Source organism: Perca fluviatilis, chromosome 12 (assembly GCF_010015445.1).
Source record: "Perca fluviatilis chromosome 12, GENO_Pfluv_1.0, whole genome shotgun sequence".
Classification (NCBI taxonomy): Eukaryota; Metazoa; Chordata; class Actinopteri; order Perciformes; family Percidae; genus Perca; species Perca fluviatilis.
Window position 1 is genome coordinate 12,105,689 of NC_053123.1, and position 19,765 is coordinate 12,125,453.

The following is a 19,765-nucleotide window of genomic DNA, read 5'->3' on the forward strand; positions in this document are numbered from 1 at the left end:
GCTAGAGCTAAACTGGATTGCTGGCATATTTGCATAAGAAGAAGGTGAAGTAGTGAGAATAGTTGGAAAAGTGGGAATGGTTTTAATTAGAATGAATTTCATTGAAATGTTGAATAATACCAGTAACAATGAACGAAAGTGGAATATTTAAAAAACTGTTGTTACACTGAATTTATGGATAAAATATGTAAGAAGGTGAAGTTGTAGGGAATATGGTAAAGTGGAAATGGTTCTAATTAATGGGAATGTCTTAAAAAAGCAGAATAATACCAATATTTTATGAAAGTTTTTGTAAAAGCTGATGCTAAACTGAATTGCTGGCTTTAAAAGTAACTGAAAGAGTAATGAATGAGTTGGTAAAATAGGAAATGGGTGAGTCAAATTTAGGAAATCTCAATCAGCTGTGTACAATAAGTACGAAAAGAATTTACAATTTGTATAAAACTAATGAATGAAAGATGTGGAAATGTTTTAGGCTTGAATTAGGTATAGATTCGTAAATAAGACTTGATTAAGCATGAAACACAGCTGAAGCAGTATAAATAGCTAACAAAGTGGGAAAGGGATGAAAGATGCAAAATAAAGAGTAATACATGATAGGGGTTCAAATGTTTTGCTCCACTATTTCGCCAATATTAAAATCCTAAGTAATCGGATCACAAGTAGACAGCCAGCTATAACTACAGGTGTAAATGCACTCAGGACACACACACATACACACACACACACACACACACACACACATATACATACATACATACGTATATATCTATTAATGTTTTACTGTTATTATAAATACACAAATACAGACAATATGTTGTATATATAATTAATATAAATCAAATATAATGTTGTGTTATGTATACATTTTATTGATCCCCATTGGGGAAATTACATTTTTTTTCACTCTGTTGTTAGAACACACTACACATAAGCCTGAAATACATACAGGCTCCTCTCCAGCTACCAGTCCACACTGGGTACTTCCAGTTGCCAGCCCAACTCCCTAGACTGAGTTACTGCCACCATATGACGAAAAAGTCATAGTACAGTATGACGAAAACATTGATCAAAAAGTCATAGTATTACAAAAACGGTGATCAAAAAGTCATAGTATAGTATGTCGAATAAAGTCATAATTTAGTATGTCGAATAAAGTCATGAAAAGATAGTGTGTCGAAAAAGGTCTGAGTATAGTATGTCAAAAAGTCATAGTATAGTTTGTCGAAAACATAATCAAAGTCAGTATAGTATGTCAAAAAAAGGCATAGTTTAGCATGTCAAAAAAAGTTATGAAAAAGTCATAGTATAGTATGTTGAAAAAGTCATGAAAAATACTGTAAATAGTATAGTGTTGAAAAAAGTCATAGTAGTATGTCGAAAAAAGTAATAAAAGTCATTGTATAGTATGTCAAACAAAGTCATGAAAAAGTCATAGTATAGTATGTCGAAAAAAGTCTTAGTATAGTATGTCGCAAAACATCCTCAAAAAGTCATAGTATAGTATGTCAAACAAAGTCATGAAAAAGTCATAGTATAGTATGTCGAAAAAAGTCTTAGTATAGTATGTCGCAAAACATCCTCAAAAAGTCATAGTATAGTATTTTTTTTTTAAAGTCATAGTATGGTATGTCGAAAAAAAGTCATGAAAAAATAATAGTATAGTATGTCGAAAAAAGTCAGTGTGTTGAAAACATGTCGACATACGATACTATGACTTTTTTCGACATACTATACTATTATTTTTTCATGACTTTTTCGACACACTATACTATGACTTTTTCATGACTTTTTTTTTTCGATATAATGAACTATTACTTTTTGGTGACGTTTTTCGACATACTATATTATGACTTTTTTACTACTTTTTTCAACATGGTATACTACGACTTTTTTCGACACTATTACTTTTTCAGGACTTTTTTGGACAAACTAAACTGACTTTCAACGACTTTTTGATCACTTTTTTGAAATCATGAAAAATAATAGTATAGGATGTTGAAAAAAGTATAGTATGTCAAAAAAAGTCAGTAATAAATGTCGAAAAAAGTGATAGTTATAGTATAGTATATCGAAAAAAGTACTGAAAAGGATAGTGTTGAAAAAGTGTTAGTCATACTATAGTATATTGAAAAAAAGTCATAGTATACTATTTTGAAAAACGTCATAGTATAGTGTCGAAAAAAGTCATAGTATGTTGAAAAATGTCATCAAAAAGTCATAGTTGGCTCCCAAATGGTGGAACGAGCTCTCCACTGACATCAGGATGGCTGAAAGCCTACACATCTTCCGCCGAAGGCTAAAAATACATCTCTTCCGACTACACCTCGGATAAAAAAAATAATAATAATAATTCTTGAACCTGCACTTTCATTTGGCTCTTTGTAGCTTTGCTTATTTAAAGCTAATGTACTTGCACTTACTACTTGTTGTCTGGAGTTTGAACCTTCACAGTTGAAAGCACTTAATTGTAAGTCGCTTTGGATAAAAGCGTCAGCTAAATGACATGTAATGTAATAATGAAAGTAATGAAAAAGTAATATTATAAAATGTTGTAAAAAGTCATAATATATTATGTTGAAAAACGTCATCAAAAAGCCATAGTATAGTATGTCGAAAAAAGGCATATAGTGTCGGAAAAATCATCGGATAGTGTGTTGAAAAAAGCCATAGTATGTGGAATAAAATCATGAAAAAGTCATAGTATAGTATGTTGAAGAAATGCATAGTATACAGTGCCTTGCGAAAGTATTCGGCCCCCTTGAACGTTTCGACCTTTTGCCACATTTCAGGCCTCAAACATAAAGATATAAAACTGTAATTTTTTGTGAAGAATCAACAACAAGTGGGACACAATCATGAAGTGGAACGAAATTCATTGGCTATTTCAAACTTTTTTAACAAATAAAAAACTGAAAAAGTGGGCGTGCAAAATTATTCAGCCCCCTTACTTTCAGTGCAGCAAACTCTCTCCAGAAGTTCAGTGAGGATCTCTGAATGATCCAATGTTGACCTAAATGACTAATGATGATAAATAGAATCCAGCTGTGTGTAATCAAGTCTCCGTATAAATGCACCTGCTCTGTGATAGTCTCAGAGGTCCGTGTAAAGCGCAGAGAGCATCATGAAGAACAAGGAACACACCAGGCAGGTCCGAGATACTGTTGTGGAGAAGTTTAAAGCCGGATTTGGATACAAAAAGATTTCCCAAGCTTTAAACATCCCAAGGAGCACTGTGCAAGCGATAATATTGAAATGGAAGGAGTATCAGACCACTACAAATCTACGAAGACCGCGCCGTCCTCTAAACGTTCAGCTCATACAAGGAGAAGACTGATCAGAGATGCAGCCAAGAGGCCCATGATCACTCTGGATGAACTGCAGAGATCTACAGCTGAGGTGGGAGACTCTGTCCATAGGACAACAATCAGTCGTATACTGCGCAAATCTGGCCTTTATGGAAGAGTGGCAAGAAGAAAGCCATTTCTTAAAGATATCCATAAAAAGTGTCGTTTAAAAGTTTGCCAAAAGCCACCTGGGAGACACACCAAACATGTGGAAGAAGGTGCTGTGGTCAGATGAAACCAAAATCGAACTTTTGGCAACAATGCAAAACGTTATGTTTGCCGTAAAAGCAACACAGCTCATCACCCTGAACACACCATCCCCACTGTCAAACATGGTGGTGGCAGCATCATGGTTTGGGCCTGCTTTTCTTCAGCAGGGACAGGGAAGATGGTTAAAATTGATGGGAAGATGGATGGAGCCAAATACAGGACCATTCTGGAAGAAAACCTGATGGAGTCTGCAAAAGACCCGTGAGATGGAGATTTGTCTTCCAACAAGACAATGATCCAAAACATAAAGCAAAATCTACAATGGAATGGTTCACAAATAAACATATCCAGGTGTTAGAATGGCCAAGTCAAAGTCCAGACCTGAATCCAATCGAGAATCTGTGGAAAGAACTGAAAACTGCTGTTCACAAACGCTCTCCATCCAACCTCACTGAGCTCGAGCTGTTTTGCAAGGAGGAATGGGCAAAAATGTTCGTCTCTCGATGTGCAAAACTGATAGAGACACATACCCAAGCGACTTACAGCTGTAATCGCAGCAAAAGGTGGCGCTACAAAGTATTAACTTAAAGGGGCTAAATAATTTTGTGCGCCCAATATTTCAGTTTTTATTTGTTTAAAAGGTTTGAAATATCCAATAAATTTCGTTCCACTTCATGATTGTGTCCCACTTGTTGTTGATTCTTCACAAAAAATTACAGTTTTATATCTTTATGTTTGAGGCCTGAAATGTGGCAAAAGGTCGAAAAGTTCAAGGGGGCCGAATACTTTCGCAAGGCACTGTAGTATGTTGAAAAAAAGTTGTACTTAAATGTCAAAAAAGTCATGAAAAAGTAATAGCAGTGTGTTGAAAAAAGTCATGAAAATTAATTGTACAGTATGTCAATAAGTCATTGTATAGCATGTTCAAAAAAGCATAGTATAGTATGTCGAAACAAAACATGATAAAGTCATAGTATAGTATGTCGAAAAAAGTCATACTATAGTATGTCGAAAATAGTGTTTAAAAAGTCGTAGTACAGTAAGTCGAAATAAATAATATAAAAAAATAGTGATTAAAAAGTCATTGTACAGTAGTAGTAGTTGACAGAAAGTTGTACGTAGGGCTGGGCGATATGGAGAAAATCAAATATCACAATATTTTTGACCAAATACCTTGATATCGATACCGCAACAATATTGTAGTGTTGACTATTGGTGCTTTCACAAAATATTTACACAATGAGATTTTTGATAAATAATCATCAGTAATGTGGATATAATGACTAAAGTGGATACGGGCAAATAGAACAGTTATAACAGTCTGGTTAGTTCAGAAAAGTACATCACTTTACTGTAATGCAGCCTTTAAAACCAGGAAAAGACAACACCTATGCCATATTACGATATCCAATATAATATCCTAGTCTCGTATCACGATATCGATATAATATCGATATATTGCCCAGCTCTAGTTGTACGGAACAACCAGATAACAATACTGTGAATCAGCATTCACCCAATAAATAAATAGAAAGCAGAGCAGCTGCCATCCCCATTACTTAATGGTTAGGGTTAACCTCAAGGTACTGCCAGTTGTCTCCATGCCAGCAGGCACATCTGTCAGCACAGATCAAGTTGGATCACAGAAACAAAAAGAAAACTTTATCGTGTTGGGGGGGGTGTGGGGGGGTGGTGTGTGTGTGTGTGTGTGTGTGTGTGTGTGTGTGTGTGTGTGTGTGTGTGTGTGTGTGTGTGTGTGTGTGTGTGTCAGGCTGCAGATTAAAGCATCCACCAAGCCTCAGCGTTTGTCACAGCAGCTGGAGAGAGCCATCACTACCGTCTTCAAGCCTGTGGCCAATCACGATTTCAATGTGAGATCTATATATACTGTGTATATATATTAGAAGTATATGTTTGTGTGACCAGTTTGATTTAGAAACATGGTATGACCCCTTTTGATAAAGTGAACAGTTACAAAATGATTTAAAAACCAGTTGCACTGAAGTAATGGAGGTTGTTGCAGGGCTGACCTGCACATATTGATGATGTCATCAGGGTTCTCTCTGCTTGGGCTCGGAGACTACTCATTTTTTTGCAAAAAGCTTGTGTTACAAACTACTGTAGTTACCTGATTTACCAGGCAACAATGCTATTTAATTAGGAGAAACGTAGAATCCAGTTTTTTGGGCCTTAACCTATAGCTGAGACTCCATTAACAATATCTCTGCTGCTAAAAATTCTCTCTTTTCGATCTGTCTTTTGTAGCTCCGCCAACTTAATGAAAGTGCAATACTAAATTGCTAGAGTAATCCTATAATGTGCAAATATCTTCTGCATAATTAACTACAAGTACCAAGTTTTAACCTTTTTAACCAGGTAGAAATAAGAAAATATATGCTCATTTCATTTGAATGTCACATGAATCTTAAAGTACAGAAATAAATATGAACTTATACGTACATTATGTTATCATAATTTATCACAGGTTAACATTTAGACACAGGCATACAGTGAATTGACATGTCTAGTCAGGCTTTTACAGAGCTTGTATTCAGAATGTTATGGATTATAATCAAATTGTTATATTAGAATCAAACCAAAAGGGTCCGATTAACTTTATGATATAATAAATTAGTAATATTACAAGTGCCATCATTGTTAATATTAACATCAGTAGTAATAACGTTCCGTATGATTCCCAGGTGGAGCACGAGAAGAAGAAGAAGTCGGAGGGGAAGATGGTGAGGGCCGAGTGGCAGGTCGTGTTGGACATGCTCTTCTCTGCCTTTGAGAAGCACCAGTATTACAACATCAAGGACTTGGTGGACATCACCAAACAACCTGTGGTGAGCAACACAAAAACACACAAAAACAATCCACCTGCCCACTATCCACCTTGCTTTGTTAAATTGGAACAAGTCACCCACTGAATGACGTTCATGCCTGTTCACACTATCGTTTGTGGCTGAATTTGGGCCAACGTGCGGATACACACACACACATACACACACACACACACACGGGATGAATCAATACAGTGCAGTGGATTGGTTCCAGCTCGCAGAGAACAGCAATGTGTAGGTGCTGATGAGACCTTGAGGTCCTCCTCTTCCTCTGATTGCAAGTGATTGCATAACCATTGGCTGAGTAGGAGTCAAGCGCTGCAATACACTCCACACCATCGTTTCTCTCCTAAAGCACTTGGCTAACACTCAAATTAACTGAACTAAAGTAACCGACATGCCCATTATGAAAACCCGAGGATTCATTATGTGCAGTTGGCACACGTCACCTTCAAGCTCAACGGAGCCACCCAGTGGTCGTTGGAGAGTAGGGTCTCTAACACAGCACCAGTCCTGCTCAGTATTACACATTAGAGTTGTGTTGGATTGAGCTATTTTGAACTACTTTATATACAGGGAAGGTCAATATGTAATGACATATCCTAATTTATTTGTTGTTTATTTTCTGTATTATTCTAAATTGAAGTGTAGACTAACCAGTAAGTATAGTTTTCAAATAATATTCTAGTAAAAGATGTATAAAATGGGAATATTTAAACAGGTACCTCAAAATTGTTACATTCATATTGTTATGTCTGTTCTGTTAAAAATAAGGTATACACAAAAATGCAACACGTGTCTAAATGCATTCATATGTCAAATACAGCTGCTATAGGCAGATTGTCACAATCTGTTATTTTTCTCTCCAGACCTACCTGAAAGAAATTATGAGGGAAATCGGGACGTACAACAGCAAGGGGGCTCACAAAAGCACCTGGGAGTTGAAGCCAGAGTACCGACATTACCAGTCCGCTGAGGAAGAGGAGATGCAGACGGCCTAGTGCCTGTTCACATTTGTTTTGACTGACTTCATGAATATAGATGTCAAAAAGGAAATACTGTTGGTTATGCATGTTTGAGTTTGTAATATTTAAGTTAACATTATCATTGTAGAAGTTTACTATGCATTAGCGAGCACAGCCCTTAAACATGAATAAACACATTGTTCATAGTGATGTATGAAGTTTTTTTGGAAACGGTGTCTCTCAAAGTGGAAGGTGGCAAAAACAATCTTTAATGGTATGTTAAATGTTTTATGAAGTTATGTGAACTTTCCTTTCATCTGGTTTATGTATAGACAAAAGACACACGGCTCTCCTGCTACACCGTCAATGAACTCGAGCAAGGTAGAACCAAGACTTTGTTCCGGTCATTGCAACGCAGTGTTGCAGTTCATGTAAGTTACACCTGTGTGTGACAAGTTAAAACATTTGTGAAAAAGCTCTATTTTCCTCTTTTGGTCATTAGGGATCCACTTTATTTAGAAAACCCATCACAGTAAACGTCTTTTTGTAGTTGAGCCAGACTACACAGGCAAGGAACCTACTGCTGCTCTGGTTTGATATTTCAAACAGGAATGTTGAGTTTCTGACCTGCATCATTACCACTTGTGTCAGTAGGTGTGTTCTGTTGATTATGGTGAGATCAGAGCAAGTTTTGGTTCGACTTTATTAAATGTAATGTAAACCGATTTATAGACAGCCACAGTGGATTAGTTGTGTCCTGATGTGTTCTCCCTATGAACTGTGTATCCTCAATTAAGAAAATATCACAGGGGAATTGGATTCTCGATCAGTTATAGGTCAGCAAATTTCAGTTTTAGAAGAGCCCAAAAATAAATGCAGCCACACCTTTAAAAAGACTGCAGCAATGTAAAAATGTTTAACTCCACAAATTAAGTTGGCCCAAAAGCTGCCTTTTGAATGTAGCCCACAACATCCCACAAACATACAGCAAAACAAAGTGGTGGTACGAGATTTTATTGTCAAATTAAACCAGAAGTATTTTCATTGTCGATGGAATCGTATTTAATGCAACCATAAGATGTCTGAGGAGGTCAACCTAAATATTATAGATCATTGCTAAAATAGTACGCAGACAGAAGAAAAAAACATCCTCATTCAGTCCACTGTCCTGATTTTCACAAAAACTGGGCCAATCCTGGGATGATAATCAAACACTGCAAAAGCCAAAAAGAAAAAATGTTGACAGTATTCAATGACCAATGGTGTTTGATTCACCCAGCCCTGGGCACGGTGTCGTAGGTTTCTGTTCTGTCTTGATGCAAAATAGCGCCCCTTCTGTCCGCTCTTGACCCATTTGGGAAACAGCAGCCAATTGAAAAGCAGATGTAGTTCCAGGTGGTTACTGCAAGAAAAGAAACACACAGACACACTTCTATTTAGTGGGGAATACTGTGAATTTTTTAAACTGAAACTGCTGGTTAAGCTGAAGATGAGTTATCTAAAAAGGGATTCTGTTGAAGCCCTCTACTCTTTAGCTGAGGTAAATGTCCAAATATCCTCAATATATTCTTTGTGAGACCCAATTAAAAATGTGCTATGTAAAAACTGACAGCATGTAGTTCACCAGCATGCAGATCACTTCACAGGACTGATACTATCACTTTCCCCATTCTGAAATTACAGAGGTTAGCCCTTTACACACTGCATTCTCTTAGACCATGGTCCTAGGCCCAGGGCTGTACAATTCACACTGCACTGTCACTAGCCCTTAGCAACTTCCAGCCTAAGGCTTGGTAGTATTTTCAGGAGAAACCCCCACAAACTAATTTCTCCGTTTTATTCAAGTGTCCCAGTAAGCCATGACAGTTAGCCAACATGTGAACAACCATACCAAGACCCTAAAACTGAACCAGCTAAACGGAATTCCGCCATCATTCATTTTATGATGATTTACACCTATGCTACTGTGACATGCTAAAATGTTTTCACAATAACGATAAATAGTTACTAAAAAGGACACTGTATTTGGAGGAGAGTACTTACGCATTTCTCAACCAGCAGACCATCTTTGAAGAACAGCATGTATGGCGTGATGTTATCCTCGCGGTAGTCCAGCAGTCCAACCATGCCATCTGGGTTCATCGACTCTCCTGTGAAGAACTGCAGGGAGACAAAGACGACACGTCAGAAGACGATCGGCAAAATTGTGCGGCCTCAGGTTTCATAGAGACCTGAGTCAAGATAACGGACCATAACTACGTGGTGCAGTTAAGAGAGCCGATATTGGGTGCTTTACAATATTTGTTAAAAAAAAAAAAAGACCTTGTTTTTCTTAATAATAAATACCTGGTAGTTGCCGAGATTAGCCACAATCTTCTTAACTTCTGGTGTGATGCCCTCCACGAAGGCCTGCACTCTCCCTGGATTGGTCTCTTCCAGCTTGGCCTTAACGCTGGACATGAAAACCAAAATGACATTTTAAAGATTCAGTCTGGATGAGATCCAACGTAGCACACGGTTACAGTAGAGGACGCACCAATCCAACTTTAAACTACGGAACCAATACTCACGCCTTCACGTAGTCTTTCATGTGCTTTAGGTACTGCTTCTTGTCGTAGCCCGTCTCCTGCAGTTTGTGGTTGAGGACGATGTCTACGCCAGAGACTGAGGTCGAATCAGTGCCCTCCGACGCCTCTTCTGCAGAGGCGTTGGCCGAAATTAAAGCCTCATCGAAGCCTTCTGTCCTGGTGACGGTCTAGACACATCAAACAGGGGAGCAGATGGCAGAGACATGAGGGCGGAGAACACACACATATATAGACATACATAACACACATGCATATATATGTATGATGAATCACTGACAATGAGAGGGCAAGGCAGCTAACGATAGCTACACATTTGGCTTAACGGTGTTGGGATGAGTCAGAAAACCGGTAGGTAAACTAAACTCCCAAATTGATCAGATTTTTTTTTTTTTTTTTAAACGCTCAAACTAAACCTGACTAAACATCCTCAATCGCAACTTCTTTAAATCATACATGTAATATTCAGTATTTGATGGCACACTTTTGTGGGCAAAGCAGAGTTGTAGCTTTGAACCATTAACTAAATCCCATGACAACTTCCTTTTGTGTGTGTTGGACACACACCCCATATGTCGCCCTGACTGTGATCTCATGTAAAGACAATGCCACTCACATCACTACAGACCTAGTCAGCCACAAAAGGAGCACTGATCACATGAGTCACCACATATATAAACCTGAATCTCAGCTGAGGGAAGAAAAACTATTTAAAACCAAATTGTACAACGACGGATATGTCTACAAATCAAATGCATGGCTTCACACGCTTTGAGTAAGTGAACAAACGATTTTTCTTATGTTAAGGGTCTGACAAACATGTTTCCTCTCGATTTGGCTTGGTGCAACACCTTCACTGTCACATACGTGCCTGCAAATTGTGTCAATGACCGTGAAATTGAATTGCCTCAAGGGCAGATGTTTAAACGATGACCAGTGAATAAGATTGAGATACGCTACTGATCCCTCAAGGGGATATAACATTGTTTCCCCCCCACTCAGTTATTAGACACACCTGCCTTATACAACACAAAAGTTACTTAGTTTGTTTCTCATACATGTTTAAAATGTGTGCAATGCATAACTTAGCTACAGGGTGGCGTGGTAAAATGTCGTTTTCATTGTGGCCTTGCATTAGGCCAACCAGGTGGAAAGAAAACCACCCCAGTTTGAACATAAAATAAATTCCATCCAACTCACCTTTCCTTCAACTTCATAGAAGAGGTCGGTTTCCTTAACTTTGAAGGCGTCCGAGAACATCTCATCATCTGGGGAAGAAGCATAGTCACACTTGATGAACACAAAGCAAATCCTAGGGCTCCCATCTGGTTGCGCCATTAACTAGAAGATAACTTTACGTAACGCTATATATACACACACACACTGGACAGCAGGCTTAACGTTACATTCCTCAGTAGCAGCTCAACTAACTCGTGTTTTTATCTTTATCTGGAACTAACGCTAGTGATGAAATAACGAGGTATCCTACTTTTCCCAGTAGCGATGCTAACGCTAACTCTAGAGAAATCTGCCAGTCAGACATCCCCCCCCCCATAAATAAAAGATGCAGCTAGCATTAGCAGCTAACGTTACATGATGCTGAACGCCATGTATACTTCGTTATTTTATCACGATTTACGTCACAAGTATAGCATTGTATCGTATCATATGTATCCCCGCTAAGAGCTTCCATTTATATTAGAGCACACGGTAGTCACACTTCTAGCCAACGTATCGGTAACGTTAGTTGAACCATGGCCAAAGCTAACCGGCCTCAGCATCGTTCGACAGGGTGGCTAACACCGGCAGACTTTCTGCTTATCGTCATAGAGTTCTGGTTAGCATGTGGCTAACGCTAGCTTCCAGACGACGACAACACGAGTTAGCTAGCTAGCTGTAAGCTAACCTGCCGGCCAACTCCCTCCAATAACATGACACAGCCAAAATAACCGTCGCGACTATAACAACTACCTAATAAACACGAAAGACTACACTGAACATGACGAATTCTGCTATGACGCACGTTTACCTTCCGATCATTTTGCTATTCGTTGTTGAAAAAAAACGGACAGGAAAACAGCGGTACTGCCCGAACAAAATCGATGGAATAGTCTCTGCCTTGACATTTTCTGCCGAAAGTGTACAACAACACCTAATCTGTCGATCTACTAGGAAAAACCTATTTCTGCCAGGACAGAAACAAAGATTAAAGTTATGTTAAGCTTACTTTCTCATAATTTATTCGTATATATATATATATATATATAAGTCATAAAACCAGGACAAGACATGAGTTACAAGACCCGCTTTACTCCTTTCCTAGAGAATTTACCGGACTGCAGAATGGATGTTATGCTGGATTTGTCTTAATCGTTTAACTCTTAATTTATATGGTTTGTAAAATGCATTTCCCAACATGAAGGCTTAAATACCTATACCTCCAGTGGTGAACTAAGGAATCCTCCATTTAATGACTTTATGGCTTAAAAGTAGTCAAGATTTAATCAGCCTATAAAACCATTGTTCAGTGTAAACCAATTGTCTCAAAATACTTAAACTTCTAGTTTAAGAAAGATTACTTGAGGTTGAGCTGCTCACTGCACATATGCCTATATAAAGACTACAGCCTGTGATGTGATGTTTAGACTGTAAACTGTGACCATGCATATTTGGGAAAATGCAGCCTGTGTGTTTATGTTTCTATAAGCAGGGACAAATTTCAAAAAGGAAATCTTTCAAACAGCCATCTATTACTTGTAAAGCAACTTTATTTCTCTTTTATCAGCACATTATTTTGGTACAACAAGCACCGTTTCAACTTTGTGATTACCTCAAACTATAATTGTAAAATCCAAACCAGATGTAATGCCATCATCTAGCCATCCTCCGTCCACAGGGCAACACAGTGAGATGATTTAAGTATTTGTGGGCAAGTATCTGCACACTGTGAAAAATCCATTTATAAAGAAAAAAATAAAAAAATCAACTGTAGAAGTCCTACAGTAAAAAAGAGGCCGGGCATCGAGATAACGTCGGTCAATTAAGTTCCAAACAACCTCACCTTTCAATTATAGTTAAGACTTCCTCAAAAAGGAAAACAAATACAAGAATGGAGCCTATGAAGAGGACCAGCACAATCAAATTGAGCACATGCAAGACAAAAGACATTAGAAAAGTAGTCCATGTACAATTATACACACAAAATAAACAAATGAGAATTTATTGACAGACGTTTATAAAGATGCAAGTGCAACAGAGCAAAAGTTTGTTTGCTCCAAATGCCTTCTCCCGCATACTACACAATGCATCCCATTTGTCATTATCTTAAAAGGACAGCAAAATAATTTGTAGTTCCAGGCTACTGGAGCCAATGTTCTATGGATGAAGGGTCTTGATCAGTAGTCCTGTGATCAGGGTTTAATTCTTAGATGCCTAATGACTATGGATTCAGTTTTAGCAGGAGGGTATGCACTGCACAGGGAACACATCATTATCCAAAATCTTGACCACAACTTTATAGCTTAAACCTAGCTGCAAATGTTGATCTTAACATTTAAAAAGCTACAACTGTCCACAGTCTGTGATGACGAGTTTCTTTGTGGGCGAGCCTGTCTTTGTGCCAAGCTCTCCCATCTGCAGCACCACATCCATGCCTTCCCGAACCCAGCCGAAAGCCACGTGTTTGAAGTCCAGGTGTTCGGCTTTCTTCAGGGTGATAAAGAATTGTGAGTTGTTGGTGTCGCGTCCGCGATTGGCCATTGACAGAATGCCCGGGCCTGTGTGCCGAACGTCAAAGTTCTCATCTTCAAACTTGCTGCCGTAGATGGACTTTCCCCCTGTGCCATCACTGTTGGTGATGTCTCCACCCTAAAAGACCAATTGGGAACTTGTTAGTAATGTTGTCTACACATGGAGCAGGACACAATTAAGGCAGTAGTGAGCCGTACTGAACAAATTATCACAACACCAAACCATCTGAGAAATTATGTGAGGAAGCATTTTGGATTCAACGCCACACATGGAATAATCATGGACAAGAGCAATGCCGTTTGCTGATTTAGTAAAACGCAACTGCCTTGCAGTAACGTTAGCTCGTCACTCAAGTGAGGCAGTGGAGACGCAGCAAATGAATGGAACAATGCTACCATGCATTTTTGGATAGGCTATGTGGATAAGGTTTGGATTAAGTCAAACAAACGTGTTACAAATTTGTTCAAACTTTATTTCTAAAAAGTGACAGCCCTAGTGCTGAATGCTTATGCTCTCAACTAAACCACCACTGAACCAGAGCAGACTCTGGCACCACTTCCTCTGTTGTCCAGTAGTGAGGTCACTATACCAAAAATTGTCAGTGCTGTCAAACGCCATGTAGCAGAAGCTAACAACAGCAGATTTTTACTACTGAACTAAAATTAGTATACACACTTTTGATCCCTTTTATTTTGTAGTTTTCACACCACTGATGATGATGATCACGTTAGATGACCAATCCTGATAATCTCCTCACCTGACACATGAAGTCCGGTATGACTCTATGGAAGATGGAGTCCCGAAGGCCAAAGCCTCTCTCGCCAGTACAGAGAGCCCTGAAGTTCTCCGCTGTCTTGGGGACTATATGGGAGAAAAGCTCTATGGTGATGGTGCCCAGAGGTTGGCCGTCGCCTGCCACTTTGAGGAACACCTGGGGGTTAGTGTCTTTGGAGTGCTCTTGAACTCTGGACATCTGTGGTGAGGAGATATACGAGGCATCGCCCTCAACTTGGCCTAAGCGGCTCTGACACTCGCAGAAGGTCTTCTTAAAGGATTCGGCTATTTCAGGGGTTTTGAACTTGGCCGCCAGCTGTTCCACTATGCCGTCGCCGTCTGGAAAAACAGAAGGAAAGACAAAAAGATTATCAGCAAGAGGTCTGCTTGAAAGCAACGATACACACTAGCACAAAGTAATATATGGCTAATGTCGGTCTTTAAAATCCTTCTTTGGAATCCAAAACTATGCAAAACCTGCTTTTTGTTATATTCATGCTAGAGCTGGGCAATATATCGATATTATATCGATATCGTGATATGAGACTAGATATTGTCTTAGATTTTGGATATTGTAACATCGTAATATGGCCTAAGTGTTGTCTTTTCCTGGTTTTAAAGGCTACAGTAAAGTGATGTCATTTTCTGAACTTACCAGACTGTTAGTCATTATATCCACATTACTGATGATTATCCATCTAAAATCTCATTTTGTAAATATTTTGTGAATGCACTAATAGTCAACACTACAATATCGTTGTGGTATCGATAGAGGTATTTGGTCAAAATTATCGTGATATTCTCCGTATCGCCCAGACCTAATTCATGCACAAAGAAAGTCAGACAAAAGGTATTTCAAAAAAGGTTATCAACGTACAATTATAATAGTGTAGTCACTAAAAGATGCTTCTACCATGGCTAGCTAATTATCATCAGAGTAATGAAACCAGAGGTTGCGCACCACTATTTTTTTCAGCCGCGCATGACAAAGTGGAAACAGGAAGCATGGACGAGTTTGAGGGCAAGCTCTCACGGCCGAAAGCACAAATATACACCATGGTGAAACGATATCTCGCGTCGAACACGGCCATAAGCACGATGGAATTTGAGAAATCGCTTTCCATTCAGCCCCTTTAGGAAATGGTATAAAAATCTTCTCTCAAACCCCGCCAGTTCTGCCATTGTTTACCTTTATCTTCTCTGTAGAAATGGCAAAGTCTGTATCCTTTCCTCAGTTGAGACACCGGTCCAGGAGAAGACTGAAACTAGTGTCGCGACCACCATGCACGAGTATAAACCGTTACGGCGCTCCCATGACGTCACACTGTCGCGCGGCAGGTCGGGAATGGCGAGTATAATGGACGTTACATGCTGCACAGACACGGACTTTCCGTCAACACTATACATGTACCTGAGTAGTCCGTGGCAGTCCAGATCAGTGCGTTAGCTGAGGCGTTCATGGGTTTGAGTTCCATCGCCTGTGTGATCGTGTGGTTGGCACAAACCCTCAGCACCTGCTCCCTTCTCATCAGGATTCGGTAGAAGCGTTTGGTTGGGTGGAAGAGGATCTTGAGGTCACCGATGCCACGCTCCTTCCACTGGCCGAGGTCCCGGTCCCAGCGGTACAGCTTGGCGCGCTCTTTGAATAGGATTTCCTCATCCTCCTCTCCAGACTTTGTCTCCACCTGAGAGACACACAATTATTTAAAGATTAAGTGTCCCCCTGTACCTCATTCACTAAATTTAAATTTAATGTCTAAAAGGAAGACTAAAATATTTCAGCTCAGCATTAAAAAAAAAGTACCTCTGGTAGTGACACTATTGGCTCAAAGTGAATGTCGGCATTAGAAGCATCCTCTTCATCGCTGCCCTCCTCACCGCTGTTTTTTGGCGCTGAGGTCACTGCGGCCCCAAATACTGTTGCTCCAGCATTTGCCCACGAGAAGTTGGAGTCAGCTATCAAAGAGAACCAATAAATGTGGCAAAATATAATTTTCTTGCGTTGTGTTGGTAACATGCTAAGAGAGTCAGTTGTCAAAAAGACCATCTTCACAAAATATTAATGTTGAAGCCAACCTTGAGTTCCAAATGCAAAAGCGTCTGTGTTTTGGGCCAAATCAGCAAAGGAGAAGCCTCCGAAGGAGTTGAAGCCAAAGTTGGAGTCTGTGTGGGGAAGGAATAAAGCTTAAATACTGAATTGAATACATTTTTTTTTTTTTATTCCTCTCATTTGTTTTATGCAGGATTCCAACCGATGGTTGCTGACATTTGTTTATGAAGCTGGCAGGAACAACATTTTGACTGTTCATCAATGTTACCGTACTAGAGCTGACCCACACACAACAGTTGGACTGTCAAAGCTCTTACATCTGTAGTAATGAACAAAAGGTGATCTATACCTTCACTAGCTGTTGTAGCAGTAAAAGCTGCAGCTGCAGTCCCCGTGTTGGACTCTGGCTCTGGGCTCTTTTTAGTTGACAGATCAATGGGAGAACTGCTGCTTGGAGCTTCACTCTGAGTCTCTGTTGGCTGGTCTGAGGTCTGCTCCTCCGGTGTAGACATGCAGCCTGCAGCTTCTGTGCTGCCTGCCGCCGCCGCAGCTTCTGTGCTGCCTGCCGCCGCCGCAGCTTCTGTGCTGCCTGCCGCCGCCGCAGCTTCTGTGCTGCCTGCCGCCGCCGCAGCTTCTGTGCTGCCTGCCGCCGCCGCAGCCGGGGCTGCCTACGCCCGCCCGCAGCCGGGGCTGCCTGCCGCCGCCCGCAGCCGGGGCTGCCTGCCCGCCGCACAGCCGGGGCTGCCTGCGCCGCAGCGGGCTGCGCCGCCCGCCGCCGCCGGGGCTGCCTGCCGCCGCCGCAGCTTCGGGGCTGCCTGCCGCCGCCGCAGCTTCGGGGCTGCCTGCCGCCGCCGCAGCTTCGGGGCTGCCTGCCGCCGCCGCAGCTTCTGTGCTGCTGGATGACAGGCCTGATGCCGGTTCCTCTGGGGTTACAGCTGGGCTGCTGGAGGCCTTTTCAGTTTGGTTTAACTGGGCACCCTGAAACAATTTAAGAAATAAACTACAATAATACTGATGCTCTCTTGATGCTAAATTAACAAAAAACCTGCAACTGGTTAAACTAACTCAAAGTTAGTTAGTTATAGAATATACCAAATATATTCACTGCTTCAGCCAAAAGAACTAAATAAAATGAATGAAACCATTTCCCGTTTAGTAGCCATGGTATGATGGATGAACGAACTTTGAGGTATCCAAATAATAGGAATACAATGACTTTTCACCTATTCATTTTGTTCCAATTACAATGCATAATTGCTTACTTGTCCATTGCTATAAATGTATGCAGCTAAGATTACCTGCCTGCATTTCTAAATGTATGACCTGAAAATGTTCTTCAATCAAGACTTGGCAGCTTACCACGTGTACACTGTTTAATCTATTGTTTTTAGATGCTTATTTGATATGCAATATTGTCTGTATAAATTCAGCGCCTTTGCTAACTGTTGTGTCTGTTACCAGGTCTTGCTGTGCCTTGCGGACTTCGGTCTCATAGTCTTCAGGCTTGTCGTGGTCCGGGTCACTGTCGGTGGTGCTCAGGCCACAGAAGAAGTTGGGTGGAAGCTGGAGGCTTCTGGCCTTCTCCTCCTCCTCCGGCGTCGGCTTTTTCTCCCACACCACCTGGCAGTCTGGCTCTGAATGCAGTACACACAAGTTTAGGGTTAGAAAATTACTAGCAGGCGAAGTGAGCATTACTTTTGACAAAGTCCACATACTTTGCCATGTAATGAATAGTGTATTGAAAAGAGTATTTATCTATTGCAGCCCTGAACAAAATGTCTGAGAAATGAATCAAACCAAAAGTGAAGGAGAGTAATTGGATAAAAATGTGTGCGTTACAGGATATAATATACATACCATCACCACATGCTGCAGCCTTTTTCTCAGGAGGATCAAGGTAGAGCTTTCCATTCAAGGCCTTTACTGCTGAGTCAAAGTCCTCATCTGAAAATATAAAACAAATTCAACACATATTACCCTTTGATAACTTTTTTTGCCATCAAGTAGGATGTTGCTGCAGAGACTACTGTGACCAGGAATCAACCAGTGTTGACTGGCCTGGTTTGAATTGACAAAAGAAGGGTTGAACATGGGTCAGATAACCCTGGTCTGACCCTGGTCACTGGTGTGAAAGAGGTATAAAAAGGATTTGTCTGGTCGTATTTTGGTTTAATAAAACGAGCTGATGGTAAACCAATAAAACATGACAATACCATGTGTAGAAAAAGCAAATTTGTAAAAATGAAGCAACAATTAAAACTGAATGAGTCTACTAGTTACCATGTTCACTTCAACAACACACTTTTGTACTCTACTCCTATCTTTTGGTCTTACCGTCAGTTTGATCATCGCTGGTGTAGCCTGGTTCATTCTGGTAGCAGAAGAAGGTGAGAGGCAGCAGGAGTTTCCTGGCTAAAGCTGCCTGTTCAGCAGTGGGTGCCCTGACATACACAACCTCCACCTCGGAGTCCTCATCCGACCCTGCACTGCCTCCCTCTGACTGAGGTGGTCCTATGACAGACAGATACAATAGAAGTAGAACAATACATAGTCAGCCAGGGGAGGAAATGCTTAGAAGAATTGAGAAATTAAGCTGCTTTGTTCCCTTCATAACTACAGGTGTTAGTTCCACACACAAAAAAAATCATGCACAGCAAAACTGAATAGCATGCAGTTTATTTACAAATGTGTGAGTTGTATAAAGAGAACATTTCTGTATGCATGTGTCTCAGTGTTTTTCATTTTATTTGACAGCTTTACTGTAGGACACATAGCACTGTAGCATTAAATTGCATAAATACCTGAACTCTAATTAGCCTTTGCTGAGGTCAGTGAACATCTCTGGCAGAATTGCATTTCATGCTGTTGCTACACATCCTGCACTAAAAATGGCATGTGTGACGTTTGCCCAGTGCATTCCTCTCTGAGGGAACGCTCTCCAGAGGAATCTTCTCAGCTCACCTTTCAAATAACATGAACTTTTACTGATGTGTCTCCTGTTGGTATACAACACTCTAGTTTGATTGTCCATTAGTTAGTTAATGATATGCTTACTGGTCATTAACCATTACCAAATGGTAATACATTACCATAACTAACTAACTAAAAAAGATAGATCCATCAAAACCTTTTAAGCCCCTATGACCTGAAGCACAGTAAAAGATCTGATTCTTCTTCAATTCAAGACTCACATGAGAAAAGTTCTAACTAAAAACCACTAGATTGCTTTTTGCTAGGTGGA

General features: G+C 40.1%; 3 protein-coding genes across 3 annotated transcripts in view; 1 reads left to right on the forward strand and 2 right to left on the reverse strand.

Moving 5' to 3' along the window:
- LOC120570655 (general transcription factor IIF subunit 2-like) overlaps positions 1-7,575 on the forward strand; it is a 52,594-nt gene extending 45,019 nt beyond the window's left edge. Inside the window, exons 6-8 of the mRNA XM_039819133.1 lie at positions 5,329-5,428; positions 6,260-6,403; positions 7,270-7,575. Coding sequence (XP_039675067.1) covers positions 5,329-5,428; positions 6,260-6,403; positions 7,270-7,401 — 376 coding nt within the window. The 3' untranslated portion in view covers positions 7,402-7,575. The remainder of the gene's footprint in view (positions 1-5,328; positions 5,429-6,259; positions 6,404-7,269) is intronic.
- Positions 7,576-8,363: 788 nt separating this feature from the next.
- On the reverse strand, positions 8,364-14,434 carry tpt1 (tumor protein, translationally-controlled 1). The gene is made up of 6 exons (XM_039819134.1): positions 14,411-14,434; positions 11,151-11,218; positions 9,936-10,120; positions 9,712-9,817; positions 9,409-9,525; positions 8,364-8,767 (listed from the first exon to the last, which is right to left on the reverse strand). Exons 2-6 carry the CDS (start codon positions 11,208-11,210, stop codon positions 8,765-8,767), a joined length of 471 nt encoding a protein of 156 aa, XP_039675068.1. The 5' UTR covers positions 11,211-11,218; positions 14,411-14,434; the 3' UTR covers positions 8,364-8,764.
- The window catches only part of ranbp2 (RAN binding protein 2), a 28,816-nt gene continuing 22,205 nt past the window's right edge, over positions 13,155-19,765 (reverse strand). The window contains exons 22-31 of the mRNA XM_039819135.1: positions 18,859-19,035; positions 18,382-18,468; positions 17,983-18,158; positions 17,418-17,502; positions 16,874-17,074; positions 16,551-16,637; positions 16,279-16,430; positions 15,886-16,159; positions 14,458-14,813; positions 13,155-13,817 (exon numbers count right to left, since the gene is read on the reverse strand). Of these exons, the coding sequence (XP_039675069.1) occupies positions 13,512-13,817; positions 14,458-14,813; positions 15,886-16,159; positions 16,279-16,430; positions 16,551-16,637; positions 16,874-17,074; positions 17,418-17,502; positions 17,983-18,158; positions 18,382-18,468; positions 18,859-19,035 (1,901 nt within the window). The 3' untranslated portion in view covers positions 13,155-13,511. The remainder of the gene's footprint in view (positions 13,818-14,457; positions 14,814-15,885; positions 16,160-16,278; positions 16,431-16,550; positions 16,638-16,873; positions 17,075-17,417; positions 17,503-17,982; positions 18,159-18,381; positions 18,469-18,858; positions 19,036-19,765) is intronic.